At 34.2% G+C, this 27,974-nt stretch overlaps 1 protein-coding gene across 1 annotated transcript; it reads left to right on the forward strand.

The window, feature by feature from the left end:
* On the forward strand, positions 1 to 27,838 carry LOC129002201 (acetyl-coenzyme A transporter 1-like). The gene is made up of 11 exons (XM_054429839.1): positions 1 to 114; positions 817 to 1,055; positions 7,445 to 7,561; positions 9,717 to 9,886; positions 10,922 to 11,076; positions 12,086 to 12,273; positions 18,961 to 19,145; positions 20,379 to 20,496; positions 21,120 to 21,335; positions 22,541 to 22,635; positions 25,142 to 27,838. Exons 1-11 carry the CDS (start codon positions 90 to 92, stop codon positions 25,215 to 25,217), a joined length of 1,584 nt encoding a protein of 527 aa, XP_054285814.1. The 5' UTR covers positions 1 to 89; the 3' UTR covers positions 25,218 to 27,838.
* Positions 27,839 to 27,974: the final 136 nt, after the last annotated feature.

Consider the following 27,974-nt stretch of genomic DNA (forward strand, 5'->3'; position numbering starts at 1 on the left):
AAGATATAATTTATCTTATTATTTTTTTAAAATATTTATTAATTATTTATCCCAAATTTTACTTTTAATATTCATAAACTTGTCTAGTCATGGAAAACGGGAACAAGAGTACAGGTAACACCTTAGACAGTCTGTAGGTAGGCCTAGCAAGTATAGATAAACCAGAGGAATGTTTAGATCCTGTGTTATTAGATGTTTTAACCCAACCATAAATCCTCCCTTTCTTTATGTTCTGTGTGTCTTTTGCTATTTTATTAGTGAATATCTTGGCTGCACTTTACTTGACGTCCTACACTCATTCGATTGTTTTTTCGATTCGATATTTTCATTCGATTGTTTCATTCGATATATCGTTTGGTTAGTTAGGTTAGGTCAACCTTACCTAACTAACCAAACGATATATCGAATGAAGCAATCGATTAATCGATATATCGATCGATATTTTCATTCGAATGAGTGTAGGACGTCAAGTAAAGTGCAGCCAATATCTTAGGCCTAAGTAGTTTTAAATGTGCACAAATTATGATTTTTAGAACTAGGCTTACAGTAAGTTACTTAGGGTGAATGCGATAACTGTAGGATAAGTAGGCTATGCCTATCTGTAGCTACATGCATATCCAGTAGTTTATATAGGCCTATTGCTGTATTTAAATTACCGGTAAGTTATGCCAAATTAACTTAGTCTACATACTTAACTCAAGTCAGTTTTGTCTCAGCCTACTTTTGTTCCTTCTGTAAGTTAACTTCCCAATTGCTTAGCAGATTTAGTAGGCCACACTCAATAAGGTAAATAATCTCAAAATATGTTAATTTTAGAGCCGTCATTAATGGAGAGCACAAGACGTAGAATGCCAGAGGAGATGTTCCAACCTCTAATAGAAAGGGATAGTGAGGAAGAGCGAGTAACAGTGAGGCCAGGAGCCAACCCACTTCATGGTGATAGAGGCAACATTGCTCTACTCCTTTTCCTCTATACACTACAGGGAGTTCCACTCGGACTGGCGGCCGCCATGCCAATGCTACTGCAAAATAAGGGCGTTGACTACAAAAATCAGGTACGTGTTCAGTACAGTAGGCCTAACATTACCTGATCCTCCATTTGACCCTAGGACTGCCTTCCGCTGTTTTGATGGCGGTTTGATGTGTGCGCTCAGTGCCCAACCACAGTTTTCTTAAACGCTTAAACTATGCAATGAAAATGATCCAGAAGCGTAATAATTTTCTTTCTTTTTTTAATAATACTGTTGGAAAGAGGGTATTCTGAACTCTTATTTTCATATGTAAACGAACCTCGTAGCACTATCAGATCAATATAACTGCTAGGCCTATTATAATTTGAAAAATATTTAGCGCACGTAACATTTTTGAGCCGCGGTCGACAAAATCTTGTAAAACACGTTATCTTGAAAAAAATCTACAAGTCTTAATTTTTGCCTAAACAGGAAGTGGTTGGTATCATTGGAAAGAGCTGGAGTTGTCCTTTATTTTTGTATAGAGAACTTTGTCATAGGCCTACAACGTTAGGAAATCTGACAAATATTTTTTTGAAATCAGCTGTTTTGTCAGTTGTTCATTGACATATGACTATAAAGTCATATGGTTGTTTCTGCCCTGCTAATAAAGAAGGCAGTAGGCCTAAGTGCAAAATTTTCGATTTTCAGATTTTGTTGTACCTTAAGGTTTTTGGGGTCAGGGATTCTGAAAAACACACTTAAAAAGCCGCATCTACAACCGTTTCTGAGATATGGCAGGTGTATATTGCAGTATATACATCATTTTTCAACAGAAACTAAGCTAAAAGGCAGTAGGCTATCTATAAAAGCTAAGCAAGAAAGGCAGTATCTGCGATGTAGATACTGCCTTTATGCTTAGTGATGTAAATCACGTACTGCCTTTTTGCTTAGCATTATGGGTACAAATGAGGAACTAAAAGCAGTTTTTACCAGCTGAGATTATGTTGTTGTGTTTGTGTTTACACTGTTGTTTGTAAATATGAAAATGGCTAGTAGTAGTTAGATACTGCTTTTTAGCTTAGGGTCCTCCTATTAGCACTTACTAGCTAAACAAAATGGCAGTATGAGCAGATGCTGCCTTTTGGCTTAGCATGAACACAAATATTTCTAAGGACAAAAGCAGTATGTGCATTTTTATATTGATCCAGTTTAAAAAATTTATTTTTTATAGTGTCAATTGAATATTTAGGCCTAAGCATTACCGAAGATAACAAAAAATATTAGTTTAGTCTTCACATGTGTTAGGGCAATGGCGGCAAAGTTGAGGTCATTTTCTGAAAATATTCACTTTTGCACATACTGCCTTCTTTCTTAGCAGGGCAGAATTATTATTATATTGTTTTTGTAAACAAACTAACTTGTAGTTCATTAAATGGAATTCTTCATCTAAAGATTTAGTTTTATTTTAAAATAAGAAACATTCATTTTTCCCAAACCACCGTCTGAACGGCGGTTTATAAATCACCAATAAATATGTTGATAATTGACATAGAGTGATGAGAGTCATACCTATTTGAAGCTAAGAAAACATTCTTATCGCTATGTTATGTTGCCTTTCAGTACCGGTATTGAGATTCAGGTGACTCATTAGTTGTAACTGGAAAAAATACTCAATTGGCTATGGTATTGAGTTCTGGGGAAATGCCACAGATAGTAAAAAAAATATTTAAAATACAAAAGAGAATTATATAAGAGTTATTGCACAAGTTAGTCCAAGAACATCTCATAGAAATTTGTTTAAAAGAATACTACAAAAGGGTTACCTAACAATAGAATTATTTTTGTGCTTGGAACTTCTAGAGTTTTGAATAGTTTAGTTAGTTTAATAGCCTACCAATAGTTACACAGTTTATTTTTGGAGCATACTGAAGTGAAAGGCAAAACTCACACCACAGTTAAACATAGATACTTTATTAGCCAAGATCCCAAAAGTAAGTCTCCAAGCTCAAAACAACAATACAATAAAAACAAACATCAAATATGCAACATATGATAACAATTATAAAAATACCAAACAGCACATCTTCTCTTTTCTCTTTTTTTTTAGTTTATTTATAAAAATCTGAATCACTGTATCTAAGAGGTGGTTTTACACTTCTTTTAGGTCTGTCATTTTCATTGCTATTGTAATTATGTCCAGCATCAGTTTCAGTTCCTTGGTCTTCTTGGTATTGGTGTTCAAATCTATTTTCACCATTTTCAATAGGCCTATGCACAGCTATTATATGTCTCCTGTTCCTTCTGATCTTCCCTGCCTGTGTATTTATCAGGTAGGACCGAGGATGGTTTGATTTATTCTCAACATGTCCATAACGTTTTAAATCTGGAATCCAAACTTTGTCATTTTGATCAAGCTGTGAGAGATCTCTTACACCTTTCCTTACATCGTAGTTTCTCTTATTTCTTTCCTTGATTGAAAAATCCTTCTCTTTAAACTTTTGCAATCTTTCCCTTGTTACCTGTCTGAAGTTATTTATTGACGGTAATGTTGATCGGAGCTTCCGTGAATAAAGTAACTCTGCAGGTGAAAGACCAGACTCTAAGGGTGTATTTCTATATTCTAACAATCCAAGATTTGGATCACTACATTTTGTTAGAATCCGCTTCGCTATGTCAAATGCTTTTTCTGCTTCTCCGTTTGATTGTGGATACCTTGGGCTTGATGTCACTATACGGAAACCATATTCTTCAGCAAAATTTTTAAAATCCTGAGAAGTAAACTGCGGACCTCCATCAGCTCTTACCACATATGGTACTCCATGTCGAGCAAATATATTTTTCAATCTAGCAACCACAGCTCCGGTAGTCAATGCATCCACATAAACCAGTTCAAGAAATCTAGAATAGTAGTCTTGCACAACTAAATACCATTTTGCATTACATTTCAAAAGGTCAATACCTAAAGACTCCCAGGGATTTTTTGGTAGTTCAGTCAACAGTAAAGGTTCTGATTTGTTACTTCTTTGCTCCAAGCAAACTGGACAATTTGTTACAAGTGTAGCAATATCTGTTGAGCAGCCAGGCCACCACACCGATTCATACACTCGCCTTCGACATTTGACAATTCCCATGTGACCTTCATGTATTTTACTCAGTATATCCTTTCTCAACGATTTTGGAATAAACAGTCTTGTGCCTAAAAGGAGGAATCCTTTACTGATGTTTAGATCAGTCCTGTACTTCCAATACACCGAATTTTTATTCCAATTGTTATTCACAATCCAGGATTTAATTCTTCCGCATTCCTCATCAGTATCCTGAGCTTCTTTGATTTCCTTGAGCCTTTTGTCAGAACAAGGAATAGCATCCAAAATACTCTGAACAAACAAATCTTGTTCCAATATGTCTTCATGTTCGTCATTTGACTTAATGGGGTTCCTAGACAAAACATCTGGTACATAAAATTCCTTTCCTTTCACATATGTTACTTTATATCTAAAACAAGCCATTCTCATTCTTAACCGCTGAAGTCTTGCCGATAAACTAGCGATTTGTTTACTTCCAAGCACCTGAACTAAAGGTTTATGGTCAGTCATAAGTTCAAACTCGGTTCCTAAAACATACTGTGAAAATCTCTCACATGCCCAAGTCAGTGCCAGTGCCTCCTTTTCTATCTGAGCATAACGCATCTCTGTCGGTGATAAAGATCTCGATGCATAGGTGATTGGTTTCCACTTTCCATCCACAAATTGTTCAATCACCCCTCCTAGGCCAAATGACGAGGCATCAGCTGCAACTCTGGTTTTACGATTTTTGTTGTAAGACACCAGAACTGGATTTGAAGAAATTAGGGATTTAATTTTATCCCAAGCACTCTTTTGAACGTCAGACCAAACCCACTGATAACCTTTCTTAAGTAAAATTCGCAATGGAGCTGTAACTTCAGCCAAGTTAGGGATAAACTTCATCAAATAATTAACCATGCCAAGAAATTGCCGAAGTTCGTTAACATTATTTGGGGTTTGCATTTTCATAATGGCCTCCACTTTCTCAGGATCAGGCTTTATCAATCCATTTTCAATCAAATGTCCTAGAAATTTAACTCTGTTCACATTAATGTTACATTTATCTTTATTAAGTGTAACATTGTGTTCTCTCAATCTTTGTAATACATTTGCTAGTCGATGGTCATGTTCTTCCTGTGTTCTACCGACCACAAGTATATCATCTGCTTGGTTTACTACCCCATCCAGTCCATCCAAAACTTGGTATATCCTCTTCTGGTAAACCTCTGGGCCAGAATTAATACCGAATGGTAACCTCTTGAAAAAGAATCGCCCAAAAGGAGTTATAAAAGTCGTAAGCTTGTAACTTTCATGATGTAAAGGAACTTGAAGAAATCCATTTGTAGCGTCTAGTAATGAAAATATTTGTCCGCCTTCTAATTTACTTAGACTTTCTTCTACAGTTGGTAGTTGCCACCTTTCTCTCTGAATGCTTTTGTTGAGTTCGGTATAATCAACACATAGCCTCACTCTATCACCTGTCTTACGTGGTACAACAACAATTGGTGCACACCAGTCTGTTGGTTCTACCACTGGCTCAATTATTCCCTCAGAATGCAGTCGATCCAATTCTTCTTTGACTTTGCTCAATAATGGAGCGGACACTCTACGAGGGGCTGCCACAGCAAAGGGACGAGCATTTTGTGTTAGTGCAATTCTGTAGTTTTCCCCTTTCATTTCACCAATAGAACCAAAAACATCAGAAAACTGAGAAAATATTTGGTTAGAGAAAATAGAATCTATGTTGAACTGAATTAGGTTTAATTTCAACATTGCATTTCTACTTAAAAGTGGAGTAGGTTGTTGCTCAATGACGTAAATATCTTCTACAATAGATTTATTTCTAAACACTAAAGTAGCAACGATCTTACCAACCACTTTCAACCTAGTTTTCCCCGGACCAAATAATATTTTACTTGTTTCACTCGTTTCCAGTTTTAACTCCTTGCAAAGATCATATCCAATTATAGAAACATCTGCTCCAGTGTCTAACTTAAAATAAATATCATGCCCCTTAACATTAAGTTTTACTTTACAAGGATTTTGTCCTCCAACCTCTTCTATGGTCAATTCCCCTAAATAGGTTTTAGGTTTTTCTAATGGTTCATTACTTTTATTAATTTCTCTCACTTCAAATCCTTTGGTACAACATCTCACATAGTGTCCCTTTATTCCACATCTGAAACATGTAGACTGATTGGCAGGACAATCATTGCTATTGTGATGTCCAACAAATCCACATTTATTACATTTACCTTTCTTTGAAATGCTTTGATCTTGACTTTTATTGCAAGAACTGTCCCTAAACCGATGTTTAGTGGATTGATTAATCCCCTTATTGACAAACTCAATTTCTGGTGATTCCCTCACTACTTTTTGTTGTTGTTTTAAACTCTCTGCTTGTCTTGCTTTCAAAATTGCTGTACTTAAGGTTAATTTTTCATCCAACTGTAAATTTTGAGAAAGTTTATCATCATTTACCCCAATTACTATCAAATCTCTAATTAGTTCATCTTTTAATTCCCCAAGTTTACATCGCTCTGCCAGTTTGTGTAAACTATTTATAAAAGAATCAACAGGTTCCCCCTCAGACTGACGTCTTTTTAGAAATTTAGCTCTCTCATATACAATATTGATTTTGAAACCTAAGTAAGACTCAAATCTACCCTTGACAGTGTCATAACTCTGTAATTCTTCATCTTTTAATCCGAAAGATGTTAGAAGGTCTTCTCCTTCATCTCCTAGACAGTATAAAAGCATATTAACTTGATTTTCCCCACTCTTACTGTCTAATCCTGAAGCTAATCTAAACCTTTCAAATTTTCTTATCCATCTAGGCCATTCAGAAGGTTCCCTGAAATTGAAAGGTTCAGGTGTGACAAGTTGGTATTGAACTGTACTAATTGTACTACTCACTGCTTCAGCCATGCTTAGTTCTTTCTTCTCCACAAAAGTTTAAGTTATTTAACCTGACACCATGAAGTGAAAGGCAAAACTCACACCACAGTTAAACATAGATACTTTATTAGCCAAGATCCCAAAAGTAAGTCTCCAAGCTCAAAACAACAATACAATAAAAACAAACATCAAATATGCAACATATGATAACAATTATAAAAATACCAAACAGCACACATACAACTCATAATAAACTTTGTACTACAACAACACTTTGTAGTTAAGCTTTGGTTTATGATGTAGTCAAGTAGGCCTACCTAACCTATGTTACGTATTAGGGTAGGTACCGGTATAACATTTCAGAATCAGTAAGATTCAATCAGCTGTACAATCAGTAGTTATATTCTACCCTCCCAAAGTAGACCCCACCCACCTAGTTTTATATGGATTTTCCGTTGTCTGTAGATTTTATTTATTAGGACTAGAGGCTATTATATATTAGGTTAACGTTTTGTGTTATATTTGCAGGCAATGTTCAGCTTGGTTACCTGGCCGTTCAGTATAAAGCTGTTGTGGGCTCCTATTGTAGACGCCTTGTTCTCAGAACGATTTGGACGGCGTAAAACATGGCTAATACCAGTGCAGGTAATTTAAAACTTTCAGAACAAATCTGTCACTCAATAATTATTTTAATCAGGCCCTAAACCGCCAGACACTGAACAGTGTCCTAAAAATATGTACCTAGTAAATATGTAAAATGTGTTTAATCATTGGATGTTGCCCAAATCCTCTGTGGAGCCACTCTGACCCAACACAACAACAAGTGAAGGTTGACCCTTATGTAGTTACAACTTTTTTTTAAGCTATAAACATTTTTAGCGAATTTCCCTATAGGGAAGTTGCTATTACCGTAGCAGTTCTCAAGGTAAAACTTGAGCCCGTGACCGATTAACTTTTTTCATTTTGATGTCCCCAGAGGCCAAAAACACTATTTGTTCAAATTTTTATATATGTATATATTATGTGTGTGTGTGTCCGTGAACACGATAACTAGTTTGAAGTTGTGAGGCGGGTTAAACTTGAATGAGTATGTGAACCAGCATAATCGGACGATGGGAACGGGGTTTTATGGGAGTCTTTATGGGCAGTAGTGTAGCCAGGATTATGTCAAGGGGGGGGGGGGTTCACAGCCGTAACCTTAGAAAACAAATAATAAGGTTTGTTTAGGGTCATTTAAAAAATAACTAATGGCCATAAAAAACAAGTGTAAGATGTGATCTAACAATGTAAGCACAGTACGGTAGTTAATTTGCTATGTATAACCTCTAGAACATTTGATTTGTTAATATTCTTCGTTTGCACAGTTCCACTTGAGAACTAATTAAGCTAAATAATACTTTATACTGTACTTTAAAGCAGTGAGTTCCATTTTTTTTAGTAGGTACGTTATCTATTGTCTATTAAGAACCTTGATTAACCAGAGTGGTCAGTATAAATGCTTCTAAAATTATGTTACATAACCTCACTATCCAATACCAAGCACATTTTATATATTGTGTTTCTTTAGTCTAATGTGTTGAAATACATTGTATATTTAATTTAACTAGTTTTTTACCATTATTATTTATATGCAGTAGGTTCTCACATTATTGTTTTTGAAACATCATAGTTTATTTGACAAAAATAAAATGGAAGTAAAGAATTGGCTGATAGCTTCAAGGATAGAATTGGCTGATAGGCTCTGCGCTTGCACTGACACTGACAGTCGTCTGCTCTTTACACATCTGTCTGTCTACAGATCACACTTATTCTGTACTAAAACAGCACGTAGCAGTAGCCTTGACTCGCAGTAAGCCTTACTAGATTGTCTATTTTTCTGTTCTTTACGCAATCTCCATTCATACTCGGCTTAAAATACCTACTTTGTATGGTCGCCATTTCATTGAAAAGTATTAAAGTATTAAAAGTATTCATTTCTGTACAGTACAGTGTTTGGAAATTCTTTTGTTTGAGTAAAACTTTGAGTTAGCTATGATTTTAAACGTTACAGTTTTTATTACTGAACCAAGAGTTGATGACAACTTATTATAATTGCGCAATACTACTGTAATTATTGTCTTTTAATTGTGAAAAGCAAATTAATCATCACAATATGTCCATTTATACAATATTAGGAGTTTTTATGGTTTTTTATGGGCAAACTCCTTTTGTCAAGGGGGGGGGGTTATGACCCCCAAAACCCCCCCTTGGCTACGCTACTGTTTATGGGGTAGAAATTTGTTTTCCTCATTTTTGACTATCAAAGCACAAAATTTCCCAATTTATCTCTAGACCATTTTAAAGAGCTTAAAAAGACAAATAATTTAGTATATTGAAGAGTTTTTGTGCGATTATTAGTTAGGTACAGAGAAAATTCTACAAAAAATTTGCTAATACAATATTCTAATGTTATTCTTATGGAGAATATTGTAAAATGTTGCTGTTTGCTTGTTTATAGATATATTTTGCTCAAACTTGGCAAATTTATTTATTTTATACTAAGCTATTAACTTTTTACTAAAAAACACACCTCATTAGCCTCCCTGTAGCAGCAAACCTAGGTAAGTACTCGTTTAACCTTATGTTATCAAATTAGATTTAATTGAAAATAAAATCAGGCAAATGGAAATTCGCTTAGTCTGCAGGTTTGCTGCGGCGGAGGAATTTAAATATTTATGAGGACACCACATTCTAGCTGCTATTTAATAAAATCCATGACCTTGTTATAATGATAGTCTATATCCTTTCACAATGTTCTCAGTACCTGCTAGGATTGTTCATGCTGCTGCTCTCATACCATGTCAACTACTGGATCACAGACCCAAATGGGCCACACATCGTCCTGTTGACTGTTATGTTCTTCATTCTCAATTTCCTGGGTGCTACACAGGACATAGCAGTCGATGGTTGGGCCATCACCATGCTTAAGAAGTTAGTACTGAATTTTTTATATGATTGTTTAGATTTTTCTAATTTGTAAGAGAAGGGTTACAAAAGTATAATTTATATGAGATTTTATACATTTTACATAATTGTCAAAAAAAATGTTAATTAAATTTAATTTTAAATAATAGTAACTGCCTACATTTCTAACAATATGTCAGAAAGTTAACCGTTTTTCCTGAAAAAATATGTTAGGCCTATTATTGTAGGCTACATAAGTACCTATACACCAATCACGCTAAAAACCATTATTTGGGTTACATAATTTGTAAATACCTTTGAACCTTTAATTTCTTACAAAAATAATTCAAATAGTTAAAGCAAAAGTAAGATAGTAAGTAGTTGCTGTGCTACTTAGAATGATACCTAATGAGCAAGCAAACCATATGGATGTTACACTATATGAATATTAAACTAGGTACAGTAAAAATCTTGAAACCTGCTTGTAAACAACCAGTGGCTGCTTGGGCAATTAGGGAGTTAACTTGCTGGAACCGAAGAGTAGACATCGATATAAGGGCTGCAGTTCTTTCCCTACCTCCCTTAACCAAACTAACACTCACTGTTTGTTTTGTTCCAGTCATATTGCTGAAAGTTAGAATTCAATAGCTGCTCTAGATAAAGTTGCTCATTGAATCCAACCGTTGTTCTTTAGCTACAGTCACACATGGTCAGCTAGATTTGGTGAAGTTCATTTTCTTAGTTTTCAAAGTCAGTTACAATGAAAATTTTGAAACATTTTTTGACAATTTTAATATAGGCTTCTGAGAAGTTAAACTGTAGGCTTTGAGAAATTCTAAAGTTACCAAAAATGTTAGGCTGTACCCTACCCTGTATTTTAAGTTCAAGAATAAATGTGTTCTGCCCAAACTAATAAGAGTATGTTGACACAGGCAGAACGTTGGGTATGCTTCAACAGCTAACTCAGTGGGACAGACAGCTGGCTACTTCATAGGTTATGTCGTCTTTACAGCCCTAGAATAAATGTGTTCTGCCCAAACTAATAAGAGTATGTTGACACAGGCAGAACGTTGGGTATGCTTCAACAGCTAACTCAGTGGGACAGACAGCTGGCTACTTCATAGGTTATGTCGTCTTTACAGCCCTAGAGTCTGCGACATTCTGTAACAGCTACCTGCGTACAGTACCTCAGTTTGAAGGCATTGTCACTCTGCCCAGTAAGTTCCTCTTCTGTTTTCTCCCAACACTTAAAATTGTAAGCGTAGAATGTACTTGCAGCCACTTTAAACTTGATCATTGAATACTTTCATTTAACTTAGTGATGGGGAACAACTGATTGAAAACAACCGATTCAATCGATTGTTGGAAAACAGTCGGCTGTTCTCCCAGATATGATTGAAACTAGTCACTTCATACTCCCGGTCCTACGGCGACTGGAACCAGTCAACCAATCATTGGAATAACTGGAAACAGTCAAACGTCGGTGATGGTGGAATTCATTCGGTTTTTCATTCGGTTTTTCATTCAACTGAAAAAACCGACTGGTTTTAAAAATAACCGATTGACTAGTCAATTGTTTTTTCTAGTTGGTTGTCCCTTCACTAATTAACTGCAATACTTCTTTCTACTTACTTTTTTTTACTACTTTTTTAAAATTTAATTTAATTTTGTTCCATAATTTCTTGGAGTGATGTGTGTAACGTATGTTGTATATATTATCCTAAGAACTGAAAACTCAACTGTGGGATCTATTTTAAAATATTAATAATATGTATAATTAGGTTAGGTCTGACTCTATTCTTTGTAAACAATTTACATGTTACAGAATAAAGAAGTTTTGAATTGAATAGGCATAAGGTAAAACTGATAAAATGGTGTATTCTTTGCCACCAGGGGCTAAAATGACTCTTTTCGACTAGGCTTAAGTTTAACGACCAAGAAAAAGCTTTGGTTAGGAAATGAACGAGGGTTGAAAGAAAATACAATTTTAGCCCTCCTGATTAACTATATCTTGTTTTGCTGCACCATTATTTAAGCTACCGGCGATAGTACAAAATCGTGTTGGCCTAAATTGTTTAGCTTTTTATGTTTGCCCTCAAAGCTGCTTCCATCTCATTTTGCTGTATGCAGTAAGAGCTGTTACCAATGTATTCAACTATTTGGCATTTTCGGGCATTTGAAGAAAAGTAATTTTGCTGCAGTATGACAAAACAGTTTCTTTGGTAGGTTTTCTGTACGGCTGTGGCTGGGTGTTTCTGTTAACTACGACACTCGTAGGAGTGATGAAGACAGAACTACCGCCCAGACCAGAGGATGAGCCGAGCCTGGATATTCTTGGAACTTACAAACAACTACTGAGGATCATAAGGCTACCAGCTGTGAGGAACCTCGCTTTGATATTCCTTACTGTCAAGGTATATCAAACATATTCACTACAAGCTACAAGTTGAATGTAGTGAAGTTGACGTCAACTTTGCCCAGGGGCAGATCCAGGACTTTGTTGAGAGGGGGGGGGGGGGGCACACTTAAATTTGTACATATTTTGTGGACGAAATGTTGCCATAGGTCATGTTGAATGATGATATCACTATAGATACATACATTCTATAGTTTTGCAATAATTATAATAATACTTTTAGTGTCAAATTATATTAGCCTATATCAAAGGTTATCAGGAGGATCAATACTACAGGGTGCCAAAAGAGATTCACTTTTCTGGTTTTCAAAAAGTCCTCTTTAAGAGTTATGTTATGTTCCCTGTCAAAGTACAGTATGCCCACAGGCAAGGTATGTCCGGTACCATAGTTATTACCTTGATCTTGATTAATGATTGTCAAAATGTCAAAATAGGATTACTGTCAAAGTCCAATGTGACATGACAATAATTGTCACAATATCTAATGCTGTGATACGGTAGTCTATAGTATGTCTATTGATGTACTAGTTAGCTGCCTTGTTTAGTTCATTTCAATTTAATCTTAATCAAGCCATTTATTTCCTTAGCACATCAGATCCAAGTGCTTGCCATTAGTTACGGGAGTGTTGCACGACGTCCAAGTGCCACGACGTCCAATAATATTTTTCCAGTGCCACGACGTCCAAAACATAATTTTTGAGTTGTTGCACGACGTCCAAGTGTCACGACGTCCAAAAGTACAGTAACTGCCAAAAATATAGTCTTTCTACAAGCTTTGGACGTCGTGGCACTTGGACGTCGTGAAACAGCGCACTATATAATTGTAAAGACGTATCATTTGCACCACGTCCAAAGCCTCTGCCAGTTGCACGACGTCCAAGTGCCACGACGTCCAATCAATATTTGACTGTTGCACGACGTCCAAGTGCCACGACGTCCAAAGTGCCTGCACACTGTGAACACTGTTTGCCGACCTCAGTGCATACAGTTCGCATTGCAATTATTGAAGGCAACTAGTCCTAGTCAACTGTTTGAAAGTTGTCAACCGCTTCGTCTTCGATTAATGTTTAAATTATTCAATATTCAATGGTTCTAATTGAACTAATTATTGCATTAGCTTAAATTTTTTATATGTAAAATAAATACTATGTCACCGTAAAATGTAATGATGCAGTATTTCTGTTGTTATGATTGCATAATTGATTTCTACAAAATAGAGCTATGTCATAGAAACGAAATAAATAAATGACTACCTACACTATTCACTATATTGTATGATTAATACAATAAACTAATCACTAGCCCAAAAGTAAATATGGTTGGTTTAATGTGAGTAGTGGTAGAATTCTAAGTACTGCAGTAGAATAGAATTGTCATACTATATCAATTGGTAGCAAATTTACTCGTAAGATAAAATGTATGCACAGTTTTATAACAGCTGTAAGACTTCCCATTTAAGTACCGGTATCATTGAAATTGTATAACTTCCATTGAACAGAAATGAGATAAGTAGATATTGATACACAGATATATGAATTTTCATACACTTATAATATGACGAATTCAAAAAAGTTTTATCCGTCAAATGTGCTAAATATTATGTAAACTATCAACTTTTTAAGCTATAATGATGTTACTACAATGGTTAAAAATGTTTCCTGTGAAACAGTGGGAATAATTCGTTTTAAAAGAAATCATTCATCATGGATATAGGAAATAATTAAGATTCTATAATCATTGCCCTATCAACCTAGGCCCTTTTCCTGAGTGTTATGAGGTTTATGTTTTGATTTATTTTTGTGTAAACCGTAATATAATCCCGCTGCCACAGCAAATCTGTAGACTGAATTTCCATTTGCCTGATTATATAATTTCACTAAAATATGTTAGAAAATTACCCTTTTTCCATATTTATTTATATTTTCCTATTTTTCCTATTTGTCGGTATGGAACTATTGTGATAGCTTTTTGTTTACAGTGCAAACCATAGATGTATGGATGGATGGATGGATGTTTGTGACAAGCAAACGCAAAAAATACTAAACCGACAAGGTTGAAATTTGGTATGATGATAGATGACATCCCCGATTAACATATTCTTACCTCAAAAATTCTTTCAGTCTCCGCCCCGGTGGCTCTGGCTCTGGACTTTCTCTAGTTAACCTTATGAGAATTCATATTTAAAAAAAATAAAGAATTTTGTCAGCCGTTTCAACTGTACAAGTTGGTTCTATGATATTAAACAGCATTAAAAAGTTATAAGGCTTGCCAAACAGGGTGCAGCACTATTATGTTGTTTGTTTGCATTAATGACCACAGCTAATTTGAACCAACTAGCAAAAAAAGTTGTGGTACACAATGAGAACTTTACTTTTTCCATGGTCTAGGTGCAAGAACATCAGGACTATGGTAGATGTGTGCTACACAATAGGATACCGTATAAATTAAGAGACCAGTTTTTTTTTTTTTTTTTTTTTTTTTTTTTTTTTTTTTTAATTGTGTCCTCTTCCATAACTGCAATAAGCATTTATACTTATATGTCAACCCCGTACGAAGGACGGGTACTCTGCTAGTAACACAATAATACAAATACAGTATACTAATACAATAATACTGTAGCACAGACAATATAAGGTTTCCGTAGTCTGTGGCCATAGGTTCTTCTGAACTGTCAATCAATTCTGAGAAATTCACAGTTGTAAATTCTTACTAGTCTTTTTCTAAGTTCACGTCGCACTCGCAATTAGTTTGCATGTTTTATGTGGGAAAACAGGTATGCCCTAAGTCATAGCATTTGTAGGTTAAGTATAATAATAACAAACATGCTTATCGTAGGTTTGTAGGCATACTTGTTCAAGAATATGCCGTGGTAGGTTTTGTTTATAAATTTTATGTTTTAATTCTTGTCTAATGACGATATTGATTTGTATTAGTGCGAAAATGTTAATTTATTTGTCAAGGGCATGAGCGGCCCTCTAGTCTATGTATGTTACATGAAGCACATGAAAAAGAATAAATTAAAGGAAGGTAAAAAACGGATCAGTTGCTGAAGGTCTAAATCTTGGAAGGTCTAATCAGACCTTCGACACACATTTTGCAGTTTGTACTTGATGCTGAGGATCCCATGAATCCTGTACAAAATATAAAAAAATTTCATTCAAACTACAATTTTATTATTTTATTACTTTTCCGAGAACCAGCCTTTATCAGGACTTCCGCTCCCACGCTAGTTGGCAACGTCAACTGTGCTATATGAAAACAATAAATCTTGAGTAAATATACTGTAATGTTGAATTTTGAGGTTGTGGTGTTCCTTCGTAAACACATTCAATTATAATCTAGGAATATGTAAATTTATTGTTATACGTTAACTTTATTGATATTCGATTCGCTACAGTACTATTAAACCTATAACATTTTCAATTCATGTGCGTTGTATTTTAGAGTTGGGGAAACAAAAGAACCCTGTGTGCAACTTATTTATATGATACTAGCTGTGTGCCCGTTCTACGCACGGGGATCTTAAAGTAGTCAGTTGAAACCTTCTTATATTAAGAAAAGCAGTTGGTTTGCATATTTTCAGATATGCTGGCAAAACTATTATATATAAACCTTCGCAAATACAGTATCTGACAGTTTCAAGCCAAAACAAATCTATGAGGCATAGCCCTAAGGCCTATAGTTGAAAGTTACTTCCCACAATGGTTAAAGGCATTTAAAGTACTACCTCAACCTTACCATTTAACACTTTATTCGGGTTGACATTTTCATTATCAAGGTGCTCTTGTCCTTTTCGTGACACTGAGAAATAAGGACATAAATGCGTTACCAACAGACATACACACAAAAATACAGAACTTAATTAGGGAATTTGCTACGTTTTAAGCATAACAAAGTACATATAAAATTAGAATTTGAAATCTTTGTCAATGTCATCAAGTTTTATCATAACAATTTATATTTGCTTGGACCGAAGATGACCCGAAATGCTGTCGAAATGACGGCTTACTTTATAAAATGAAGTACTATAGACAATTTAGATTGGTAATGGTAATTTAACCTATAATAAAAATTACCAAAATAGGCCACGAACTATTGATACATAAACAACGTAAATCGTAAACAATTCATGATGGTTTGCTAAACAAATGTTTTACTTAAATGAGTTATCATTTTCTTAGCATAAACTAACATTTTGGAATCCAGACAGAAAAAGCAAAACTTGTACAGTTAAGGCATCAATTAAATTGAATAAGGCTGTAATACCACTGTATAAATAAGGTGCAACACCAACGATAACTAATTTGTAAATTACAGTGATGTGTTGGTACGTAAAAATGATTCTTGCTGCTACCAACGGTTCTAAGGAAAAAAACCAGTACCATAAACCAACGTTTACAGTTAAGAATTACGTCCGACAAATTAAATGCGTTAATCAAGTCCCAAGGTTATTGATTTCTTGGTTTTGGATTTTCTCGTGAAAAGTTATCGGCAATCAAAATTATTTCCCATTAATTGCTTTATTCGTAAACAACTTTTAATGTAAACTTATTCAGTTTGAAAAAAAAACAACCTTATAAAAACAACTGTTTGTTATTTAATAGATTACGCAGGCCTATTCTCTAAACAATGATTGGTATATCTTTTAACATTAGAATGAAATGTGACAAAAATCACGCAATGCTGGGTTTTTGGACGTTTGTAATTTTATTTCTTAAGTAGGGAGGCCGTGTATTCTAGGGAAAAGTGCCGGTAACAAGGATTGTCGTCGAAAAGGTTGTTATGAATAATTGGGTAGGCGTAAGTACCCAAGAGATGGGCTATGGGCCTATTGGCTGTATGGTCCAGCGATTGCATCATACGGTGAGTAGGAACAGAAAGTGACACATTGGAAAAGCGAGTTTAGCATCATCCATAAACCGTAAACCTCTGTTACAATCACCCACTGTAGTTGTGATTTTTTACTTTACACTTTACACAACCACCATCGAAGCGCCGTCAATGAGTTAGTAAGGTATTGGCGACGATCATTAATAAATTCAAGTTTCCCAGCCCTATACAACACTGATTCAAGGTTATCAAAACTCAAGAACAATTTTATACACAAAGAATCTCTGGTTCCTAACCTGGATGATGTTATTAAATTTCATTTACGGTTTCACTATATTATTCCACTTGCGATTAATTAAATCCGTTATGTAAGACAACGATTTTAATCTCACTTGGATAAATGGGCTTTGCCTTCAAAACGTGATCGGAAATGGTTGTGGTATTTGTAAACATATCAGTGACAGCGAGAAAAAATAATCTTGATCCGAACAGCTGTTCGTTATTTCATAGATCATTATGTGATAAAAATTGGACGAAAACTTGACAAAAGTCGCACAAAACTGCATTTTTTAAAGTCCGTAATATTATTTACTAAGTAGTGAGGCCATATTTTAATGGCTAAAGACACTATCGCCAATCCAGTGAATACATTAAAATGACTTGGATCTTGATAGGTACTCTCGTTTTCCTGGAGAAGATTGCGTAAAATGTCATCTTGAGTGTTACAGAAAGACAGGAAGACAGACAGACAGAAATTTAGATGAGACTTGTTTCGGCTTCTTTAATGTATAAAACGTAAAAATAACCTACAAATGAATGATTCTGAGCAATGTACAGACAAAACACCAATTTTATTTATATAGATTCTCATTGGTTGCAATTTAATAAGTGGTGTAGCAAAACACAAACACAAAATTTATTGAAATGAAATTAAGTCAATGTTAAGTGAATACTATTAACAAACATAATATTTGCTACATAAAGACATTTAATTGAAGCCTAAAAAACAGTTCGAAAAAGGCATTCTATTCTTTATACTAGTAAAAATTAAAATGAGGGTATAAAAAATAGTTTTCAAAGATCATGTTGATCAATGTACATTCATCTAGTCTTGAAAAAATAAGTATTTAAAAGCTTACTCCAAACATAATGAAGTTGATCGGTTGTTAAGAAAATGTCATCATTTTTCAAACCATGTAAACCTTATAGTTTTCCAACTGTTGCCTTGTTTATTTTTTTCTTTTTATGTTTTTTTTTTTTACTTTATGATGTTTCAATTAATGGTTCAAATATTCATAGTATATATATTTCTGAACAAGAACATATACCCATGTATATATAACTAATAAACGTTCCATAAGCATTTTACACGAGAGAACACTATTCGGCAAGTAGCCGGTCATCGTAACCGGTCATCATGAAGGAGCTTGGACGTCGTGCAACAGCGCTGAGCTATATTGGACGTCGTGCAACAGTCAAATATTTATTGGACGTCGTGGCACTTGGACGTCGTGCAACTGGCAGCGACTTTGGACGTCGTGCAACACTCCCGCAAATGTAACTTTTTTACAATTCTATAGTGCGCTGTTTCACGACGTCCAAGTGTCACGACGTCCAAAGCTTGTAGAAAGACTATATTTTTGGCAGTTACTGTACATTTGGACGTCGTGGCACTTGGACGTCGTGCAACAACTCAAAAATTATGTTTTGGACGTCGTGGCACTGAATAAATGTTATTGGACGTCGTGGCACTTGGACGTCGTGCAATGCATCCTTAGTTACACAATAAAGTATACAATTTTATGGCCGTTAAGGTTTACTTATAGTTTTTTGCTGAATATACGTTTTATAACAGGTGGGCTTCAGTGCTTGTGACAGCGTGACCACACTAAAACTGATAGAGGGCGGAGTCCCTAGAGCCAAGTTTGCGATGATCGCTGTATTCCTCGTCCCTCTACAGATTGGACTGCCTCTGTTGCTATCGAAATACATTGTCGGGCAGACTCCATTGGATATGTACAGCCGTGTGTTTCCTTATAGGTTAGTTATGTTAGAAATAGTTGTTGAAGGTGCTTATGTAGAAGATAAGTTTTGATTTGTGAACAATTAGTGATGTTTTTATACCAAAATTGATCGACTCTTGATACAGATACCATTTTTACCTTAAAAAAATTTCTGCATGGATTGGTTATACTACACTAACCCTTGTCTTTATGCCCTTACCTTTCCTTACAGTAATTTTTGAGTGATGAGGTGTTTTCCGACTAAAAAAAAAACTAATGCAGCAATGAAAAATTTTAACTAGCCAATTCAAATTTAAACCCTTCTAAACTCATAATAGCCCAGGCAAATTAGACTTGTAGCTCCTAAAAATTGGGGAAAAGCTGGAAATTTGTTTAATCTGCTCTGCAGATCCTAAATAAGTTAAGAATGATTTTTCGGCGGATTCTGAAGTGAGCTAAGAGTATGGGAGGCAAAAACTAGGTTGATTTTGCTCATTTTTTAGTTTTTCGCTTACAACTCAAACACAGTGCATCCCACAAAAAAAGAGTTTACATACTTTTCTAAAGAACATTAAATTCAGCCTCGTATGACGTTAAAATCATTAAAATTGGTTCAGTCGTTCTGCTGCAACAGGTCGTCAAAGTTCAGTAATTTTAACAGAAAACTATAGCATACACTGCCATCTGGCGGAACACGCTGTAATCATCAAGAATAGGATGACAAGGAGAATGTTGTCCTGATATTTCTTTTGTTTGAAAGTTACCTTTTACTTGAAACAACATGTAGAAACGATAACTAGGTAGGTAGCGTGTCAAGTTTTTTTTCACAATATACAAAAACGTTATCGTCCTCACCTGCAATCGCAGCAATTGTGGTAATTTTCGATTGTGCGACCCTCCTAGACGCATCGGATATTGATATCGACTTTTTATGATCGATTCTCGATAGCGATACCTATGTCTAAGTATCGGTGGTATCGAGAATCGACACTTCCCTATTAACGATATAACTATGGGCACAAAGGCCGCCTAGGTGTTGAGAATTTTTTTCGGGCATATACTTGAATAGGAAAGAATCTATCTATCTACACTAGTTAATTAATTTAACAAGATTAAACACTTCAAGAAACTATCAGCGTAAAGAATGCTCTTTGGCTAATACAGTAGTAAAAGTTTTTGTTTTAAGATAGAGTATTTGTAAGATGTGTTACGATGTGTATGGGGCTGACACAATAAATTCTATGGGTTCTATCCTCAATATATTTTCCAGGTTAATATTCAACTTAGTGGCAGCTGCTTTTGTATGGGTGACACCTCGTCTTATCACGGAAGGGGACGTCCCAAACAGTTATACTGTTATACTTGTCATCTTATTTGGATTCCATCAGGTGAGATAGAAGTTTATAGGCTTATAAAAAAAACCCTACCTTTATGAGAAATCCTAAACTCTACCAAGCAGTTGATTGCATTTTAATTACTAAATAAATCATTTCTTTTAATTAGATGATCGGAAAAATAAATTATATCCAGTGTTATGAGTTATGTATTTGTATACAGTAGACTCCCTCTTATCTTATCCAGACTCCTCCACCCAAAGCCTGGATAACAGGTTTTCCAGTTAAACTGACGTCCCCAATAACTCGTTAAAAAACGGACCGATTAAATGCATACCGGTACTGTATACAGAATTTTACTTAAATTTAGGGAGCATTGTATTTAGACACAGTATCACTGGTCTCAAATCTTTCCCACGAAAACAGTTGTTTAGTGCCACCCACTTCCTGCCAATCTAGTCTGGTTAAAACGAGGTGGTGAAAAAATTTGTTGGGTTAAAGAGAAATCATTTCTGCCGAGTGTAGTCCGGTTAACCCGATGTCCGGTTAAAAGGTGTCCGGATAAGAGGGAGTCTACTGTACAGGCATTTAAGGTAAATAATTTTGAACTATGCTAAGATCCCATTGAACACTTTCAAAAACATGTGGAATTTGTGTCAACCTGGTGTATGTTTCAGGTGACTATGTACACGATGTTTGTGTCACAAATGGCGTTCTTTGCACGCATCAGTGACCCTGCGTACGGAGGAACATACATGACTCTTCTGAACACCCTCTCTAACTTGGGGACCACATGGCCTAACTCTCTTATCCTACTATTTGTTGACACTTTTACGTTCAAATACTGCTCTAACAATCCAACTAATACTTGTCTGAGGACGGATTTAATAGAGGTTAGTTTGCATTTGTTTTTATGTAGTACATTTCTCATAGCTTTTACAGTTGCAAGTCACTATAGCTTTTTCTTTAATAATAATATTCATTATATTCATGTTGGATGTTTTCCTATATTAAAGGCAAAGTAAAGTGAAATATTGCTTTTTAAATCTAACAATCACAGTTATAAGCATCAGAAAACTATATTTCACTACACTACTGTGAAATTACCTGTTTTCTTTAGCCTAAATGTTTATCACCTGAGAAAATGCATCATTACATTGTTTACTACAGCTAAAGAGTGTTTATTATGCAAAAGTAATGTTAACTATCTTTTTGGATTTTGCCGACGTAAACAAACAAAGATTTTTTTTTTGTCAACTGTTTAAATTTTCAACAACCAAAGTAAATATTTACTTCAAATTGAAGACATAATCTTTAAATGCTATGATTTTGTGATGTTCCTAATTGTAACGAAAAATATCCAATGTCTGTTTTGATTAAGAAAATAATTATTCTTTGTTGTATAGCAAAAAGTGACGTTCAAAACACAAGTGAAAGTGGGTCTATACATATTCTTGACCATTGAAAGTGCTCGATAGATCTCGCAAACACAGTAAACATAGTCGCAAATATGTAATGACTCACTTTCTCTACTCTGTTAAGAAATATAATATTTTAAATCCAATTAAACATTAATTTCACATAATATTCAATAAATATATTATATTAGTTTAGTAGATGACTACTGCCTTGTATTAGGTCCTGATATGTCAATCAATAAATTTTCTTATAAGTAATGTAATTAGTTCACTCAGACAATGGGCCCAATAACTCTATCTGGAGTAAGTAAGACCCTGCATACTTAGACTTCTTGAACTTCGGTGCAAGGGAGATCCCCAGCACAGTCACAAAACTTTGAGGGATTTCTACTGCTTTTGCTAGAAAGTATTAAGGTTATTTCAAACAATATGCCACTGGCATGGACACTAACACATATCTAAAGTATATTAAATTTGTCTAATTTGTTGTCCGTACTTAATTCTTAATATTTTATATATGTAATTAGTAATTTTTCAAAAAGGTACATCGTTGTGCATTAAAAATAATTAAAAACTTGTTACCTCTTGTGTCAGTAAGATATCTTAAATATTTTAGTTTTTAAAATGAGGTATGACTATTTAGGTACCTTACTCTTAAAGTTTGTCATTGTTTTTTACAGGCTTGTACGAAAGATGAAGGCTTCTGTCTTACGTGGATTGACGGTTACTACATTCTCACTCTGTTGTGTACATTATATGGTCTACTATGGCGAAGGTATTGTAACTGCTTTCCTACAAGTTCTCACTATCTATCATTAGTTAAGTCTCGTATAAGGAAAGGTTCTAGGCCAGGATTGGGATGTTTATAACAAATGGATGACGGCTAATCGCAAAGCTGCGCAGTGTGAAATTATTAGTTAGGATTTTTGTTAGGTTGAAATATCATCCCTCATAGTTCCGGCACTGAAGAAGACTCAGAAAACACACAATATTTCACCATCAGGGGGAGTAAAGATAAGATATAGTATATAGTTATTTGTGTAACTAGTGGGCGAAGTGGCACTTTGCTGCACACAAGAGAAATGTTAACACATGAGCCGTAGGCGAGAATGGAAAGTTTCTCGATTGCAGCAAAGACAGTTTGCACTCGTGTTACACATTATATTTTTCCTGCAGTTACTATAAATCTAAACATATTAAATGCAAAGCCCTCACTGACTGACTGACTCACTTTCTCACTCACTCACTCATAATTAATTCTCCTACTTCCCATTTACCTAGAATTCTGAAATTTGATACACTGATTCTTTAGGCATTACCAAGGAAAACCAAGTAGTTTTTATTCTGATCAGACTTTCAGGCTCCACCCCAGGAGCTCTGGACTGGAGTTTCCCATGTTACCCTAATGATTTTAATTATTTAAAATAGCATTATAAAGTTACAAGGTTTACTAACAGGGAGCAGTACTATTAACCCTCCGAGTGTCACGTGTTTTGGCCTTAATGTCAGCCTATTTTTTGCTCATTTGCAAGATTTTATTAAAACTGATCTGAGAAGCTTAAAAACAATGTTAATTATACTGTTCTATATACCATTTTGTTTGGAAAATCTTGGGCTTCAATATTATATATAAAACATAAGGAAGATTTTTTTAAAAAAATTTTTTTAGGTAAAAAAATGTATAATTTCGAAAATTTAAAAAAAAAAATAAGTTTGCGCTCAATGAAATTGTATAAATTATAGGCCTATAAATATTTGAAAATAGCCACTTTGTTCTAAATTTTATGAGGATTACAAATATATGATAATATAAGGAAGTAGATTTGCAAATAAATAAGTTATGGGCAAAAATCAGATTTCAGTACATAGCGTTTAGCTAAGAATGCATAGCCCAACCATAGCTAGGAATCTGGCTGATAATTTACATCAATATCACTACCTACTTCTTCAGGATCATCAACCAGCACTTCAAAACCACTTAAATCTTCTTATAATGCACCACGTATATCACTACTTTTGATTTTTAACACTAAAACAATGATAAATGTAATAAAACACATCAGTCATCGGTCCGAGGGTAACCTAGCTGTTTACAAATACACGCACGTCAGCTCAGTCAGCTGTCTGCTACAATATTTTCGGAACTAAAATGAATAGTGCTTAGAGACAGACCTAGGAGAAAGCTTAGAATATTACGGAAAGAACGATACCTAACTCAATCCAGTACAGTCCGATTCAGTTAGTCATAGAGCCTTCGCCGTAAACAGTGTTCGCGAGTCGCTGTAGCGACGCACGACACTATACAAAGTGCGTTACGCGTCGCTGCAGCGACGCATGACACTCGGAGGGTTAACTTTTTGTTTGAATTTATGATAACGGCAACAATAAGCTGTGATAGACAATGAGAACTGTCAAATAGTTGTTGTGGTATTGTGTGAAAAGGGTAATTTTATTTTTAAATGCATAATTCATCATCTTATTGACTTTATTTTTTTTTTCAATTTTTATAAAAAAGTATCGTGTTTTCTCTAAAAAATAATGTCTGGGAAACGGAGTAGCAAGTTATTATTTTTAGTGCATTACTGATCAAGTCAATGACTTGGATGGAAGGAACTAATATTATGGATATGAATGTTTGAAGTATGTCTATAACGTGAAAACTACTTGACTTGGACTGATTTCTTTCACGAATAGAGCCAATTTAACCACAGGCTTATTGAAGATAGTCATTTTTATTTCAATACTCTCCTAGGGCCCAAATACTCTCTGACAGCTTATTAAGTCCAATGTTGTTCATCGAAGTGACCTATGAAAAGCCACTTGAAATGCCACCCAACCCGGTACGGCAATCAATAGTTTTATTAATAATTATGGAGTCAAACGAGGCAAAGCCCGCAGGTACAGCTAGTCATATATATAATTAGTCTTTCAAACACTGTACAACACGTTTTTAGGTTAGGTTAAATCCAAACATTGAACAAAATGGGAAACCCTGCACCAGCTGATCGTAGTTGTAATATCTTAAAGCGTTGCCAACTTATTTTCAAGCGTACATGGATTACGTGCATAATAAAAACACGCTGTTTTGTGTTGTTTGGTTGGGATACTGGTGTGCGCCAAAGTAAGGCTCTCTGTATCTTTGCAAGGTAGCCCACTTTGTCAGGTGACTATAGGGAAAAGAGATTTGAAAAAATTTTTGCTATCAAGTTAAAGCACAAAAATAAACATTAAAGACAAAGATATTTACTAGTAGAAGGTTGTTTGTATGATTTTTGTTACAGATGGGGCTGTAAAGCTACCAGACAGTTACAAAGAAGAGACCTGAACGACTGGAAAGTATCTCAGAGAGACAGATAGCAGTCAAGCCTAGTCTAGTGATTACCTTATGTTGGCAAACTCACATTACCTCATGGAAATGGTATATGTTGTATCTACTTACTGCAAATTTTAATATTTTAATACCTACTCTTGAAAAGGTTAAACTGTCAGAAATATAGCCTTCATTTACGTTACCGGTATCGGTATATAGTAAACAAATTGTACTATGGCAAATTGTACTATGGCCTAGTGTGAATTTTTGACTCGACAATTGAAATATTTACTAAACAGGAGTTAAAATTGGCGAAATGATTACTGTATAACAATGTAACTGTGTAAAATAAACATAGTAGTTTAAAACAGAAAATTACCTGTTAGTGTTGTGGATAAGGCTAAACACTGCTTTAATGTCAGACCGACAGCTCAAAACAATTAATTTGGTTTTGCATTAGGTATTTAAATTTTGTTTTGAGCCCTAAAAAGGTGTGATAACTCAATTTCAGATTTTTTGTTGTATTCAAGACAACAGTTTAAAAATAGTTTTACATGTGGGCCTATACTATTTGAAGTTCGAGGGTGGAAGGTGCTTCTCTCCGGGGTTCTAGGCCTTTAATCTTGTTTCTTCTTATCAATTGGTTTGGTTTTCAAGCCAAGCTCTCTATTCTCCTGTTGTATGATTGAGTGGGGAGTAATTGCTTAAAGTGATGGTAACTTTTTCTTACCCCATTTTGATATTGGAGTAAAACAGAGAACTTTATTATTTGTCTCTTAACTACCAATCTTAATTTGCCCATTTGCTTCAATCTAAAGAAAAATACATCTGGAAGAATTCACATAAAAATAGTTAATGCAACGAAATCTGTATACAAATACAGTGTTTTAAAATACATTTTGGGTTTGCCACCATAATGGTAATATTAACTGACTACCTTTGTAAGTACACAAGTGGTACAATGGTCCAAATGTTTGCTAATGCACTCTGCAAGGATTTTACTTTTTATCAATTTCACTGACAGAATTGATTATCTCAGTTTTTCCATTGATTGTCGGACTCTATGTTCAATGGTGGCTGTGGTGTGATAGCTTATTGTGGAACTATTTATTGTTGTTTTGCACTGTACTAGTTTACAAATTTTAAATAATGTTTTAAAGCAATATAGTTTATTTAGAATAAAATATTTTTCTAAGTTATACTTTTTATTTTTTTTTGTTGTATTACAACCTCAAAGGATGGAAATATTTTAGTTGTTGCTTGCTGTAAAATATCAGATTACAAAAACAATTCTTTAATTTAATGTTAGTTGTTTACTTAGTTATAAAAATCAACTAGTAGTGTACATAATTGTTATGTACTATTTACTTATTTGTTATTTAGTATGCAATTCATTTATTATATTACAAAGAGTTGCTCTACTAATTTAAATATAATTAATTAACATTTGAAATTATTTTGGTGGTATTTAAATTTACCATTTTAAGTATTTAGTCTTTAAAGACGATAAACACAATAGACCTACTGTAGCCTAATATAGATATAATAAAATAAATACTTCTTACAATACCTTTTTGGAATATTCATTTGAAAATATTTTTACTTTTTTTATTAATTATGGATTGAATTCGGTAGCATGCAACCGAGAAAGAAATAATATTTCTTAAATAAGGCCAATCCAATTCAATCTATTCATATATTATATTTGTAATTTTTTAATATTATTTATAGAAATGAGAATGTACGGCAGCAGGAATGATATTTGTAAGTTGTTTATTTTTTAGAAAATATTTTGGTTGTTTTCTTTAATTTTTACATTAATTTTCCTTAAGGGTGTTTATGCTTAGGTAGAAAATCAGTTCTTTACCGTACATTTTAGTTGTGTTTTTTTTTTCTTTTTCTGTAATAGAAAGGGATCAAACTTAACTGTGATTTCCTCCAACCTACACATTTTTCTTGTATGAAGTCAATTGTAATGGTAGTTATGGTTTTCCAGCTTGTGACCATACCTTTTTACAAATTAATATCTGGCTTATATAATAATAATTCATTAAATTATTTAACTAAAAAATCATTTATAGAAAGCTTTTTACGGTTGTTTTTTTTTTTTTTTGGGAATTTTATTTGTTTATTGTTAAGTAATGTTTACTTTACCCGTCTGACTTGATGCTATTAGTTAACATTGCCCACTTAACTTGTGTATGGAGGCATTTTGCAAAAACAACAATTTGATTCACTGTACTCAAGATTATTTGTAAGGATTTTACTTCCTATATATTTTTAACGGATTTGTAATAGTTACATTTGATTATTGTTATAATTTACAATATGTAGGCTAGCTATACGTTTAAATATTGGTACCTGAATGGTATAAGCTTATACATTACAATTGCATTGTAAAATAGCATTTTGAAAAGTTATCTCTGATTTTTATTCCATTCCATTTACATTCTTAGCTACTCTGTTGCATATTGTAGTTTTCTGAAATGTTTTTTTACTGAAAGAATAAGTTGTTTTTTGGGTTTAGTTTGTTCAATGTTGTTTTGGTGTTATTTATTGTATTATCAGTATTTTAGCACAAATAACTTAATTTACTGAGTGTGCAATGTGATCATTTATGATTTTTCTGATCAAGTTTGTTGTTGAATTAAAATTGTTTAATTTTGTACATGGTTTTTAAATACCGCCTTTGGTCCAACTAATACAACTTTGGTTAACTAATACAATTTCTAGAAGATTCAAAAATCATGTATTTAATAGTGGTCTAGATTTAAAAAAAATTATAAAGCCCTAAAACTCCAATT

The sequence above is a fragment of the Macrosteles quadrilineatus genome, unplaced genomic scaffold, assembly GCF_028750875.1.
Source record: "Macrosteles quadrilineatus isolate MER2022 unplaced genomic scaffold, UCM_ALF_1.0 Scaffold_9__3_contigs__length_116548681, whole genome shotgun sequence".
NCBI lineage: Eukaryota > Metazoa > Arthropoda > Insecta > Hemiptera > Cicadellidae > Macrosteles > Macrosteles quadrilineatus.